The sequence below is a fragment of the Schistocerca piceifrons genome, chromosome 1 (genome assembly GCF_021461385.2).
Source record: "Schistocerca piceifrons isolate TAMUIC-IGC-003096 chromosome 1, iqSchPice1.1, whole genome shotgun sequence".
NCBI lineage: Eukaryota > Metazoa > Arthropoda > Insecta > Orthoptera > Acrididae > Schistocerca > Schistocerca piceifrons.
Window position 1 is genome coordinate 1131863526 of NC_060138.1, and position 14178 is coordinate 1131877703.

The following is a 14178-nucleotide window of genomic DNA, read 5'->3' on the forward strand; positions in this document are numbered from 1 at the left end:
TCACATACCCGTGTTATTTGCACTTATTCCAAAGTAATGTTCTACCACATATAACAGGTTTTACATGCCATCATAAATATCGCCTCAAACCTCACTGGTTAATTAATGAGTGAGCAGACTAAGTAATTGCACTGTATTATATTAATTCTGAATTGAGGCAAAATTACACAACTTAGAGTTGGCAATGTGTTAATCTCACGTATAAAGCTGTATATTTACCTACTAAAATGTACTTTGAGCAACGTCACTGAGTAGCTGGACTGCTATATTTATGGATGTAGCGAATATAATCGAGAGGTTTGTTACTGTTTATGTTTATGAGCAGCCAACTTTATTGTATACTAAGATAAACAGCTACTGCAGAGATTTAACAACTACCAAAGAAAATAAATTGCTCCTAACCTTTCCTATCCTACCGGACACTGAGTCCAAAGATTAAAAGAAAAAGTCACCGTTCGTAACAGGAATTTCTTTGACCAAGACAATTTGACACTTAGCTAACTGCCATTCACTCAAGATGGTATACTGAGTGATAAAACAAAGCAGTAGGTTTTTACCAGAAATGTTGACCCTTAGACAATGTGTCTAATAGTGTATTTTAAATACGACAGTATGCCATCTTAGGCACTGTATAACATTGTGAGTAAGCATTATAAATATGGATTATTATGGTTATATCACTTGTTATGTATTTCACTGTTATTGCCTAATATGCTTTCAGAAAACACTTGATAATGGCACTTTAAAAGCCGAAATCATGATCATGTAAATGTAACACTGCAAATAAAAAACAGTCTAATGGCGGTACTGACTTTAAAAAAGCTGGTAATTTGTTGTCACAGATTCATGTATCAGATTGATGAATCTGTGACAATAAATTACCAGCTGCTGTCAAATACCATGTGGTTGTACGTGCAACATGATGAATCACCGATACACTGTACCAGACAAGTATCCCAGTATCTGAACAACACATTTTCTCAACGGCGGATCGGCCATAGCGGACCCATTAACTGGCCTGCCAGATCACCCGACCTAACCCCATTAGACTTCTATTTATGGGGTTGGTTGAAGGGGAATATGTACGCTACGAAGGTGGATACAGGTGAAGAACTTGTCGCTCGCATCGACGACGCTATTGCCCACATAAAGGCCCGCTGGGATTATGTTCGATGTGCAACCCAACATACCGTCCAACGTGTTGACGATTGCATGGAGATGAGTGTGGAATTTTTTGAACGCCTCTTGTAGGGTGGATCAGTCCTCTGTCCCATCATTATTTTGTCCATCACAGCGCCTACACAGCATTTCTGTACGTAATATTCACACTTGTCTTCATAATCATTCATGGTTGTGTGTAGTCTTCAACCCGCTCCAGTTCCGTAATGATCGAAAATCGGACACATGTTCATAGGACTATTTCGGTTTATTTTCACATGTAGAATCACCTCACAAATTATGTAACATTCGTCCTGATTCATCCTATGTGTACACCGTTAATTAAAAATTCAAATCCTTCTAAAATGAATGTCCATAAATATTATCAGACCAAAAACTGCACAGAATATTGTGCACTATGTTCTACATAATAATCTTGAGTCTTAACATTTTTAAATATAGATATGCAGGAGAAGTCGATGTTTAAATGTCGTTATGCATTTCGGCCTAGGGGGGAGGCATGATTTCCTTAGAATTCACGCAGTTATTTTGTCACCAACAGTGACACAAGCTATCAGCTTTAACGTATGCGTATCGTTCTGATGTTTAGCACCTAACAGACAATTTAACATTAAAAATGCAATCAGCATTACAGATCCACTTTCACTAAAATAAATGTAAACGTATAACTTGCAACATGCTCTGTTTGTAGCCACTGTGAAACGTTAGCAGGTTGTCCAAATTAAGTGCTGTTGTATCTCTGCAATCACAGCCGAAAATGGTACCCGAAACCTGCAAAATGGTTTATAGTTGCCTGAGTAAAGCAAAAGAAATAAAATAGATGATGTATCTAACAGGGAAGCGAGTGCTTCATTTCTAGGTTCTCTGTTGGTGTACGCTTCGCATGCAGTGTGCCACGGGCACTTACAATCTGTGTATCTCTCTAGAGTCTCTTGTCATCACTATAGCTGCCTCAATATCTGCCGCATTAGCCATTTTTAACAGCGTACATTTCGCGCGCAGACAGCAGACAATGGTCAGTTGGGAAGCTGGTCGGTCAGTGCTACATACGGCACTATTTGTTGATTTTTTGGGTGGAGTGGGGGAGTGGGGGGGGGGGGGGGGTGGCCGGCTGTCGGACTCAACCGACTGCCCAACAAGAAAAATTGATCGGGAAGTGCCAACGCACGCCCAATTTATCGGACGCTCGATAAATTGGTCCCGAAAAATTGACACGTGTATAGGGCCCTTCAAAGTGGTGACATCTTTATGAATAAAAGGCAATGTCCTGAATGGCTGACTGATTCATCATCGCGTAGCCCATATCGCAAAGGATAGAAATTTGAAATCTGAAGAAGGTATGGATGTTCTACTGTAAGGCATTTTCCGAAATTCGAACCCTAAGGAGATGAAATAAGGGATGAACGTTTCTTTTGAAAAAAAAAATAGATGTCGGTGTTAAAGCAATTTTGAAGCTAGACCTGCGAAAACTGGTATTTGGTTTCTAGGTCAGAAATAGAGAAATACGTGTTTCAGCATTTTTGGAAATTTAACCCTGTAGAGATGAAATAGTGGGTGAAACATTTTCTGAAAATATATAATTATTAAGGAACGACTGAAGTATTTGTAAAGCTACATCTATGAACATTGGCATTTAACTTCTCGGTTAGAAGTAAAAAAATACGTGTTTCAGAGCTTTTGGAAATTGGACCCCAGAAGGGGGTGAAGTAGGGGGATGAGATTTTTTTATGAATATATTTTATTATAAAACATTTTTAAAGCTAAATCTATGAAAATTTAAATTTGGCTTCGTAGTTAGAAATAAAAAATACATGTTTCAGTGGTTTTGGAAATTGAAGACCTATGGGCGTGAAATGGGGGGGCGAAAGTTTTTATGGAAATATTTCATTGTGCAAGCATTTTCGAAACTAAATCTATGAAAATTTGTATTTAGCTTCTCTGTTAGAAATAAAACGTACGCATATCACTGGTTTTCGAATTTCAACTCCTAAGGGGTCATTATCGACCAGCCTAAACAGCTAAGGATAGAAGCTTGAAGTTTGGAGATGGTGCAGATCTTACTGTAGGCATCGTTTAAGGAGGGATTTTCCGAAATTCCACTCGTAAGAGGGTCAAAAAGAGGACGAAAGACTTTTTGAAAGTACGTCGCTATTAAAGGAATTTTGAAGCTAGAACTACGAAAACTGGTATTCGGTTTCTCGGTCAGAAAATAAAAAATACGTGTTCAGCATTTTTGGAAATTCAACCACCAAGGGGATACAATAGTGCGTGAAAGTCTACTTGAAAATAAATAATTACTAAAGAACTACTAAAGGATTTTTAAGGCCACATCTATGTCAATTGGTTTTTGACTTCTCGGTTATGAATAAAAAAATGTGTGTTTCAGTGTTACTGGAATTTCACCCCGTAGGGCAGTGCAATAGAGGATGCAGATCTTTTTGGGAAACATTTAGCTGTATTAACTGTTATAAAGATAAATTTAAGAAAATTGGTATTTCACTTTGCGGTTAGATATAAAGAAATATTTGTTAGTGGATGAGGAAGTCGCTATGGAAATACACTACTGGCCATTAAAATTGTTACACCACGAAGATGATGTGCTACAGACGCGAAATTTAGCCGACAGGAAGAAGACGCTGTCACCCTTTCAGAGCATTCACACAAGGCTGGCATCGGTGGCGACACCTACAATGTGCTGACATGAGGAAAGTTTCCAACCTATTTCTCATACACAAACAGCAGTTGACTGGCGTTGCCTGGTGAAACGTTGTTGTGATGCCTCGTTTAAGGAGGAGAAATGCGTACCATCACGTTTCCGACTTTGATAAAGGTCGGATTGTAGCCTATCGCGGTTACGGTTATCGTATCGCGAAATTGCTGCTCGCGTTGGTCGAGATCCAATGACTGTTAGCAGGATATGGAATCGGTGGGTTCAGGAGGGTAATAAGGAACGCCGTGCTGGATCCCAACGGCCTCGTATCACTAGCAGTCGAGATGACAGGCATCTTATCCGCTTGGCTGTAACGGATCGTGCAACCACGTCTCGATCCCTGAGTCAACAGATGGGGACGTTTGCAAGACAACAACCATCTGTACGAACAGTTCGACGACGTTTGCAGCAGCATGGACTATCAGCTCGGAGACCATGGCTGCGGTTACCCTTGACGCTGCATCACAGACAGAAGCGCCTGCGGTGGTGTACTCAACGACGAACCTGGGTGCACGAATGGCAAAATGTCATTTTTTCGGATGAATCCAGGTTCTGCTTACAGCATCATGATGGTCGCATCCGTGTTTGGCGACTTCGCGGTGAACGCACATTGGAAGCGTGTATTCGTGATCGCCATACTGGCGTATGACCCGGCGTGATGGTGTGGGGTGCCGTTGGTTACACGTCTTGGTCACCTCTTGTTCGCACTGACGACACTTTGAACAGTGGACGTTAGATTTCAAATGTGTTACGACCCGTGGCCCTACCCTTCATTCGATCCCTGCGAAACCGTACATTTCAGCAGGATAATGCACGACCCCATGTTGCAAGTCGTTTATGGGCCTTTCTGGTTACAGAAAATGTTCGACTGCTGCCCTGGCCAGCACATTCTCCAGATCTCTCATCAATTGAAAACGTCTGGTCAATGGTAGCCGAGCAACTGGCTCGTCACAATACGCCAGGCACTACTCTTGATGAACTGGGGTATCGTATTGAAGCTGCATGGGCAGCTGTACCTGTACCCGCCATCCACGCTCTGTTTGACTCAATACCCAGGCGTATCAAGGCCGTTATTACGGCCAGAAGTGGTTGTTCGGGGTACTGATTTCTCAGGATTTATGCACCCAAAGTGCGTGAAAATGTAATCACGTGTCAGTTCTAGTATATTATATTTGTTCAATGAATGCCCGTTTATCATCTGCATTTCTTCTTGGTGCAGCAATTTAATGGCCAGTAGTGTGTCTTACACAAGAACGCAATAGGCATGATTAACAAAAGCTTTGGACTCCAGCTACCAGAATCGATTTTTGGTCAGAACTACACTGGGAAAAGATCGTGTTTGTATGGGCTTAATTAGCGTGAACAACTTAGAAGGTGTTGCAATTTGTGGACAACATGAAAATTCGATGAAATAAAAACAAAACAAAAAACATGTGTGCAGTCCATAGAGTCCACGTGAGAAAAGCAGTGGGCACTAAGCTAGTAACGTGGCAGGTTAAGGTGGTGGTGGTGATGATGGTGGTGATGATGATGGTGGTGGTGATGGTGGTGGTGGTGATGATGATGGTGATGATGATTGTATTGGTGATGATGATTGTGGTGATGATGATGATGGTGGTGACAATGATGATGGTGGTGATGATGATGGTGATGATGATGGTGGTGATGATGATGATGGTGGTGATGATGATGGTGGTAGTGATGATGGTGGTGATGATGGTGGTGATGATGATGGTGGTAGTGATGATGGTGGTGATGATGGTGGTGGTGGTGATGGTGGTGGTGATGATGATGATGATGGTGGTGGTGATGACGATGATTGTGGTGATGATGATGATGGTCGTGACAATGATGATGATGGTGGTGATGATGATGGTGGTAATGATGGTGGTGGTAGTGATGATGGTGGTGATGATGATGGTGGTGGTGGTGGTGTTGGTGGCCGACTCACCCTTATGGTTTGAGCAAAGAGGTTGGAGATGAGCGCCTTGATGCGTGCGGGCAGCGGCAGCGCCGCCACCTGGTGCTCGGCCCGCAGCTGGCCGTGCACGCGCAGCCGGCACATCAGCTGCAGCGACGCGACGCGCCGCGACACCCACGCGATGTGCACCTGGCAGCCCGTCGCCACGAACAGCCGCTTGTCGTTGTGGCCCCACGTCAGCGCCGTCACCGGCGACTGCGGACATCACAAGCTTCAGCAGCTACTCTACTGGCACTGAGGGTGCCAAACTAATGCTCAAAATTACTCTCATCAGTGACAATATCCGATACAGTTGCTAGAATTTGTACATGTGAAAAGGAATGCACAACTAAGTTTCAGGACATGTCTCCCATCTTCAGGTGCATATTAAAATACGAGTCCTCAAACAGATGCGCAACAGAGGTTAAAATATCCAGACTGAGATTTTCATTCTGCAGCAGAGTGTGCACTGATATGAAACTTCCCAGCAGATTCAAACTGTGTGCCGGACCGACATTAGAACTCGTGACCTTTGCTTTCGAGGGCAAGTGCTCTACCAACTGAGCCACCTCTCCTCATAGCTTCAGTTATGCCAGTACCTCGTCTCCTACCTTCCGAGTTCAAAAAAATGGTTCAAATGGCTCTGAGCACTATGTTACTTAACTTCTAAGGTCATCGGTCCCCTAGAACTTAGAACTACTTAAACCTAACTAACCTAAGGACATCACACACATCCATTCCCCGAGGCAGGATTGGAACCTGCGACCGTAGCGGTCGTCCGGTACCAGACTGTAGCGCCTAGAACCGCTCGGTCACCCTGGCCGGCCTTCCCAGTTCGAGTCTGGGTCCGGCACACAGTTTTAATCTGCCAGGAAGTTCCATATCAGCACACACTCCGCTGCAGAGTGAAGATCTCATTCTGACAACATTCCCCAGGCTGTGGCTAAGCCATGTCTCCGCAATATCCTTTCTTCCAGGAATGCTAGTTCTGCAAGGTTCGCAGAAGAGCTTCTGTGAAGTTTGGAAGGTAGGAGACGAGGTACTGGCAGAATTGAAGCTTCTCCATACTGAAGTAAGATGGGTCTTTTGTGGCAAGTTTGTAAACAATATACAGTATTTGAACTGGCGTCAGAGATATTTATGTTACTCAAAAGGGAACCTCCCCATCGCACCCCCCTCAGATTTAGTTATAAGTTGGCATAGTCGATAGGCCTTGAAAAACTGAACACAAATCGATTGAGAAAACAGGAAGAAGTTGTGTGGAACTATGAAAAAAAAAATAAGCAAAATATACAAACTGGGTCGTCCATGTGTAATATAGGCAATATTAAGGGAAATGTGAGACGAGGAGCGCCGTGGTCCCGTGTTTAGCGTGAACAGCTGCGGAACGAGAGGTCTTTGGTTCAAAACTTCCCTCGACCAAAAATTTTAACTTTTTATTTTCAGTTTATGTGACAAACTCTTATGTTTTCATCACTTTTTTTGGAGTGATTGTTACATCCACAAGAAAACCTAAACCGGGCAAGGTAGAAGAATCTTTTCACCTATTCGCCAAGTGTACTAGTTAGGTGGGTCGACAACATATTCCTGTCATGTGACGCACATGCTGTCACCAGTGTCATATAGAATATATCAGACGTGTGTTCCTGTGGAGGAATCGGTTGACCTATGACCTTTCGATCAAATGTTTTCGGTTCCCATTGGAGAGGCACGTCCTTTCGTCAACTAATCGCACGGTTTTGCGGTGCGGTCGCAAAACACAGACACTAAACTTATTACAGTGAACAGAGACGTCAATGAACGAACGGACAGCTCATAACTTTGCGAAAATAAAGAAAGCAAAATTTTCAGTCGAGGGCAGATTTGAACGAAAGATCTCTCGTTCCGCAGCTGTTCACGCTAACCACGGAACCACGGCGCTCCTCGCCTCAGAGAGCCCTTAATATTGCCTATCTTACGCATGGACGACCCAGTTTGTATATTTTGCTTATTTTTTCATAGTTCCACACAACTTCTTCCTGTTTTCTCGATTGATCTGTGTTCAGTTTTTCAAGGCCTATCCACTGTGCCAATTTATAACTAAATCTGAGGGGGGTGCGATGGGGAGGTTCCCTTGTCAGTGACAAAAACAATGATATGAAGAATTTCTTCGTCGAAGATCAGTGGTTATCAAGACTGGCTTATTTAGCTGACAGGGCCTCCAAGGACAAGGCGCAACAACTTTCTTAGTAGATCACAAGACAATATTGCCTCTTTTAGTTCACAAGTACCGAACAACAACCTTCTCGTATTTCCTAATCTTACATCATTTTTGGAAGACAATGAACTAGCTCCCATGAAAGTTTTAGTACGAGACATTGTTACACATTTAGAAGTCCTTCAAAAGAGCTTTTGAAAAGTACTTTCCCAAGGATTACACAAAATATGTCTGGATAAGAAATCAGTTTCCAGAATGGTAGTGGTAGAGGTAATCACAATAAAAACTTTCATTGACAATACTAGCGGCAGTTCAACGAAAGAAAAGTCTTTCAAAAAGAAAACTCTGCTTACTTTTCGGTTAGGAACAAAAACAATACCCTTTTTTCCCAAACAAGCAGTCTGAGTTTTGATGCTATTTGTCACTACTTACATGTGTCAAACTGGATTTCTGAGTTGTTGTACATTAAAAATAAATATGGAAACAGGCTTAGTGCTGAAGAAGATTGGGGAGTTAAGCTGAGTTCAGTCGAGGCAGACTTTGAAACTCTGATTAAAGATAAACAGCGACATGCTTTCAGCTGAAAGCTGCAGGTGTACTTTCAACAGTATCTAGATTTGAAAACCGATTAATTATTGGTTTCGAAGTCTCATTTACCGCCAAAGTTTCATATGATTCTGATTTTTTTTTTTTTTTTTTTTTTTGCTTTTTGGAATCCAATTTACTACACTCCATGTTAAGTTTATTACTGTCTTGCACAACTGGTTTGTATTATTTGTGATGTAAAATGTTATTCCGCCCTTGCTCATTGAATATTTGGATCAGAATCGACTTAATTTCATATTATCTGCTACAAATTAAATACTGAAAGTGATCATGAACAGCTGTAAAAAAGTGATTCCACGAAACCTTATTACTTGTGTGTGCCCCACTTCTAACATAAACAGCAGATCATGGTCACGATATAAAAACTGTATTTGTGTTGTCAGCACTGAACAAGATGGCGAAAATTATTTCCCCCGTGCCGTTGCTCACCTGTATGTTTTATAATCTGTGGGATCTAAAGACATTAAACATTTCTGAAACATATTCAAAGCATACCACAGTTTCCGTTAGTGTTATTGGGACGATCTGACACTCCTACCACACCATACACTTTATGATTCCGAACCATTCGATGAAGTTTTGTTCTCCTTTTTTGTGTCGCTCCATAGAACCTAACACGTCAAGTGTGCTGCAGGCTTTTACTCGTATGAAAACTGAGTACATACACTGACCTGAGTGTAGGGTATGGATGTCGAATAGATGAGGACTCCAGCGTCGGAATAGAACCTGAGGACGTTGGTGTAGTCAGCGGATCCAGGCTGCTGGTAGCTGCCCGCCACTGCAAGAAGCTCTCTGGAGTTGCTCCACTCAATGCACAACGGTCCAGAGAGACCGGTGTGCACCTGAACTGGCGAAACATCATCGAAGCTCTTCATCAGGAACACAAATCCGTTTTGCAGACTCACTGCTAGCACGAAGGTACGTTCTTCTGCAAACATCAGAGTACAGAGTTACAAATATTAATTCTGTGTCTTATCTAACAGACTTACCTGCTAACATTAAAAAAATTCAAGAAAAATTATAAACTACTAACAGATGGCTGCATTAAGCAAATAAATCAAAAGCTACTTACGTCCTCAATAACAGAGAGTAGAGCCTACTTCCAGTTTAAAGTTTAAGGTTACTAATCTATAAGTCGAAGCGCTTTCTTACTTCTAAATTAATTTTAGCTTCTCGGTTTCTATGGAAGTACTATTTAGGCTACTGCAGTATATTCGTAGATTCGTTTTTTCAGTTCTCTAACAACTTTTGTACAGAATTACGCACGTGTTTGTCAGTTCAGAATTTATAGTAATTTGCTGCCATTCTTCCATGAGTCAAAAAACACTGTGATAATTCATTCTTTCTCTCTTTGTGTACATTTGGTACCTGAAAGTTAAGAGTTTCATATCTGTGTTCTGTAGTTAATTTTTTTCTTCTTTTATCTAGAAACAATTATGAATGACTTTTTGTTTGTACATTTTGATGAATATGTGAGACTGACCTTGGAGGTTCTACATAAATATCATTCTTCAGTTAAAACTTCCGGGCTGAGAGGCCGTGGTCGATGTATAAAATTTCCACCTAACGTTTCGTCTCCATCTGCGGGAGACTTCTTCTGAGGTCGTCCAGCTACTGCCACTGAGGCTCCAGGTACTCTCGCATTTATAGAGCGCATAGAGGGCACCACCATTCGTCACGTGATGCCGACGGTATGGTTATCTTTGGAAGGCGTCATCGTTCTCGATTCTGAGTAATCGATTGTCATTCTGCTGGCGCTACGTCGACATCCATATTTTGTCCAACTTTAAAACTTCCTCTTTTCTATTAAAATTATTATGGTTTTTCTGAATCTCTATTGCTTCTCCATACATGTGCGCATGATAATGGGATGTTCGTGCTAGATCGCTTTTCTCATTAAATTTAATTTCGCGGTTCCCATCTCGAAAAACATGCTCAGCTGCGGCCGATTTTACGATGTGTCCTAAGCGACAGTTTCTTTTATATTCGGCTAAGCGGGTGTTTACATTTCTTTTCGTTGTTGCAATATATACTTGTCCACAACTGGATGGAATTTTGTATACCTCAGGTGTTGCTAGGAGGTGTCGGGCGTCTTTTGCAGTTCTTAAATATTCCTTAATCTTCTAGGTGGGTCTGAAGATTTTTTCGATCCCATACTTGGCCAGAACTTTCCCGATACGGTCCGTGACTTTATTAATGAAGAGTAGGAAAACTTTTCCAGTGGGTGACCGTAGTTGCTGTGGACTAGTTGCTGTGGACTTCTGGCTTCTTTTCTTCTTTGATGAAGGGCTCGATCTATTTCCTTGCTGGTATATCCGTTTTTCATGAAGGCTGACCGTAAGTGATTTAGTTCATCTTGCAAGTAAGCCGGCTCGCAGATTTTGTTGACTCTGTCCACTAAGGTTTTCATGACACCTCCTTTTTGCCTAGCATAATGGTTTGATTCCTTGTGGAGGTATCGATCCGTGTGAGTGTTCTTTCTATATACTTTGTGGCCCAGCGTCCCATCCACCCGTTTAATTACCGACACATCCAGGAAATTGAGTTGACCGTTGCTCTGTTGCTCTGTAAACTGTATCTTCGGGCTAATGCTGTCCAGGTGCACCAAGAAGACATCCAACTCTTCTTCTCCATGAGTCCACACTACAAATGTGTCATCAACATAGCGGTACCATTTAGCTGGCTTTTTACTGGCAGTCTGCAGTGCTCGCTGTTCGAAGATCTCCATAAATAAATTGGCAACCGCTGGGCTGAGAGGGCTTCCGATTGCCTCTCCGTCAATCTGTTCGTAAAATTTGTTGTTGAAGTGGAATTAAGTTGTCTACATCTACATCTACATTTATACTCCGCAAGCCACCCAACGGTGTGTGGCGGAGGGCACTTTACGTGCCACTGTCATTACCTCCCTTTCCTGTTCCAGTCGCGTATGGTTCGCGGGAAGAACGACTGTCTGAAAGCCTCCGTGCGCGCTTTAATCTCTCTAATTTTACATTCGTGATCTCCTCGGGAGGTATAAGTAGGGGGAAGCAATATATTCGATACCTCATCCAGAAACGCACTCTCTCGAAACCTGGCGAGCAAGCTACACCGCGATGCAGAGCGCCTCTCTTGCAGAGTCTGCCACTTGAGTTTGTTAAACATCTCCGTAACGCTATCACGGTTACCAAATAACCCTGTGACGAAACGCGCCGCTCTTCTTTGGATCTTCTCTACCTCCTCCGTCAACCCGATCTGGTACGGATCCCACACTGATGAGCAATACTCAAGTATAGGTCGAACGAGTGTTTTGTAAGCCACCTCCTTTGTTGATGGACTACATTTTCTAAGGACTCTCCCAATGAATCTCAACCTGGTACCCGCCTTACCAACAATTAATTTTATATGATCGTTCCACTTCAAATCGTTCCGCACGCATACTCCCAGATATTTTACAGAAGTAACTGCTACCAGTGTTTGTTCCGCTATCATATAATCATACAATAAAGGATCCTTCTTTCTATGTATTCGCAATACATTACATTTGTCTATGTTAAGGGTCAGTTGCCACTCCCTGCACCAAGTCAGGCAGTGTTTAAATAAAGCCACTACGTCAGTCGGAAAAATATCTGCTATATATGAAATAGCTTCGTTTACAGGCACCATGGTAAACAATGACACTACATCGAAGCTCACTAGAATATCACTTGGGCTGACGTTAATCTCCCTCAGATTTTCAGTAAAATGCGCCGAGTTTTTAATGTAACTGTCCGCTCTGCAAATGTATGGTTGCACCAAGCAGACGAGATATCTGGCCACCTCCTGTGTTGGAGATCCTATGGCACTCACAATCGGTCTCAACGGGACCTGTGGTTTATGTACCTTTGGGAGTCCATATAGTCTGTGTGGATAAGCTTCCGTTTTGCAGAGTTGTTTTTAATCATCCGAAGAAAGAGAAGATTGGTATGTCTCAAAATTTTGGTTTTAGGATCCTTCTGAAGCTTTTTGTACGTAGTGGGATCCAAAAGGTCACTAATCTTCTTGTGATAATCTTCGGTGTTCAGCAAAACCGTAGCATTTCCTTTATCAGCTGCAAGTACAATAATGCTCTTCTCCGCATTGATCTCCCTCAGTGCCCTCCTTTCCGCTCGAGACAAATTGCTGGTAGGTGGTTTCGCTTGGCGTAATATTCTGTTTCAGTCCTGATTTCATCCGCGGAATGCGATGATAACAAACGGATTCCTGCCTCCACATTCGCTATAATGTCACCGAGCGAGGTGGCGCAGTGGTTAGCACACTGGACTCGCATTCGGGAGGACGACGGTTCAATCCCGTCTCCAGCCATCCTGATTTAGGTTTTCCGTGATTTCTCTAAATCGCTTTAGGCAAATGCCGGGATGGTTCCTTTGAAAGGGCACGGCCGATTTCCTTCCCAATCCTTCCCTAACCCGAGCATGAGCTCCGTCTCTAATGACCTCGTTGTCGACGGGACGTTAAACACTAACCACCACCACCATCGCTATAATGTCCTCTGTAGGAACCTTTAGTGGCGTAACCGCAAAGTTGCCTCCTTTCGATAGAACTGAATGTTCCTCTTTTGTTAATTCTCTCCCAGACATGTTAACCACAGTTCGAGAGTTGCCAGCGACTGATGTTTCACTTCTACCTTCTGTAGGCCATCGAATCTCCTCTTCTGCCTGTTAGTTGCCATTTCTACACTGAGCTCCATGGTCGTGAACGTGAGACAGTCCACCTTATTCCAGTCATAGCACTGCATTATGTTACTGATATACAGGGCTATTACAAATGATTGAAGCGATTTCATAAATTCACTGTTGCTCCATTCGTTGACATATGGTCACGACACACTACAGATACGTAGAAAAACTCGTAAAGTTTTGTTCGGCTGAAGCCGCACTTCAGGTTTCTGCCGCCAGAGCTCTCGACAGCGCAGTGAGACAAAATGGCGACAGGAACCGAGAAAGCGTATGTCGTGCTAGAAATGCACTCACATCAGTCAGTCAGTGCAACGATACTTCAGGACGAAGTTCAACAAAGATCCACCAACTGCTAACTCCATTCGGCGATGGTATGCGCAGTTAAAAGCTTCTGGATGCCTCTGTAAGGGGAAATCAACGGGTCGGCCTGCAGTGAGCGAAGAAACGGTTGAACGCGTTCGGGCAAGTTCCACGCGTAGCCCGCGGAAGTCGACGAATAAAGCAAGCAGGGAGCTAAACGTACCACAGCCGACAGTTTGGAAAATCTTACGGAAAAGGCTAAAGCGGAAGCCTTACCGTTTACAATTGCTACAAGCCCTGACACCCGATGACAAAGTCAAACGCTTTGAATTTTCGGCGCGGTTGCAACAGCTCATGGAAGAGGATGCGTTCAGTGCTAAACTTGTTTTCAGTGATGAAGCAACATCTTTTCTTAATGGTGAAGTGAACAGACACAATGTGCGAATCTGGGCGGTAGAGAATCCTCACGCATTCGTGCAGAAAATTCGCAATTCACCAAAAGTTAACGTATTTTGTGCAATCTCACGGTTTA

The 14178-nt window shown here is 42.9% G+C and overlaps 1 protein-coding gene across 1 annotated transcript in view; it reads right to left on the bottom strand.

Moving 5' to 3' along the window:
* Positions 1-14178, bottom strand: part of LOC124778371 (tubby-related protein 4) — a 138255-nt gene that overhangs the window by 78137 nt on the left and 45940 nt on the right. The window contains exons 5-6 of the mRNA XM_047253639.1: positions 9324-9580; positions 5841-6065 (exon numbers count right to left, since the gene is read on the bottom strand). Coding sequence (XP_047109595.1) covers positions 5841-6065; positions 9324-9580 — 482 coding nt within the window. The remainder of the gene's footprint in view (positions 1-5840; positions 6066-9323; positions 9581-14178) is intronic.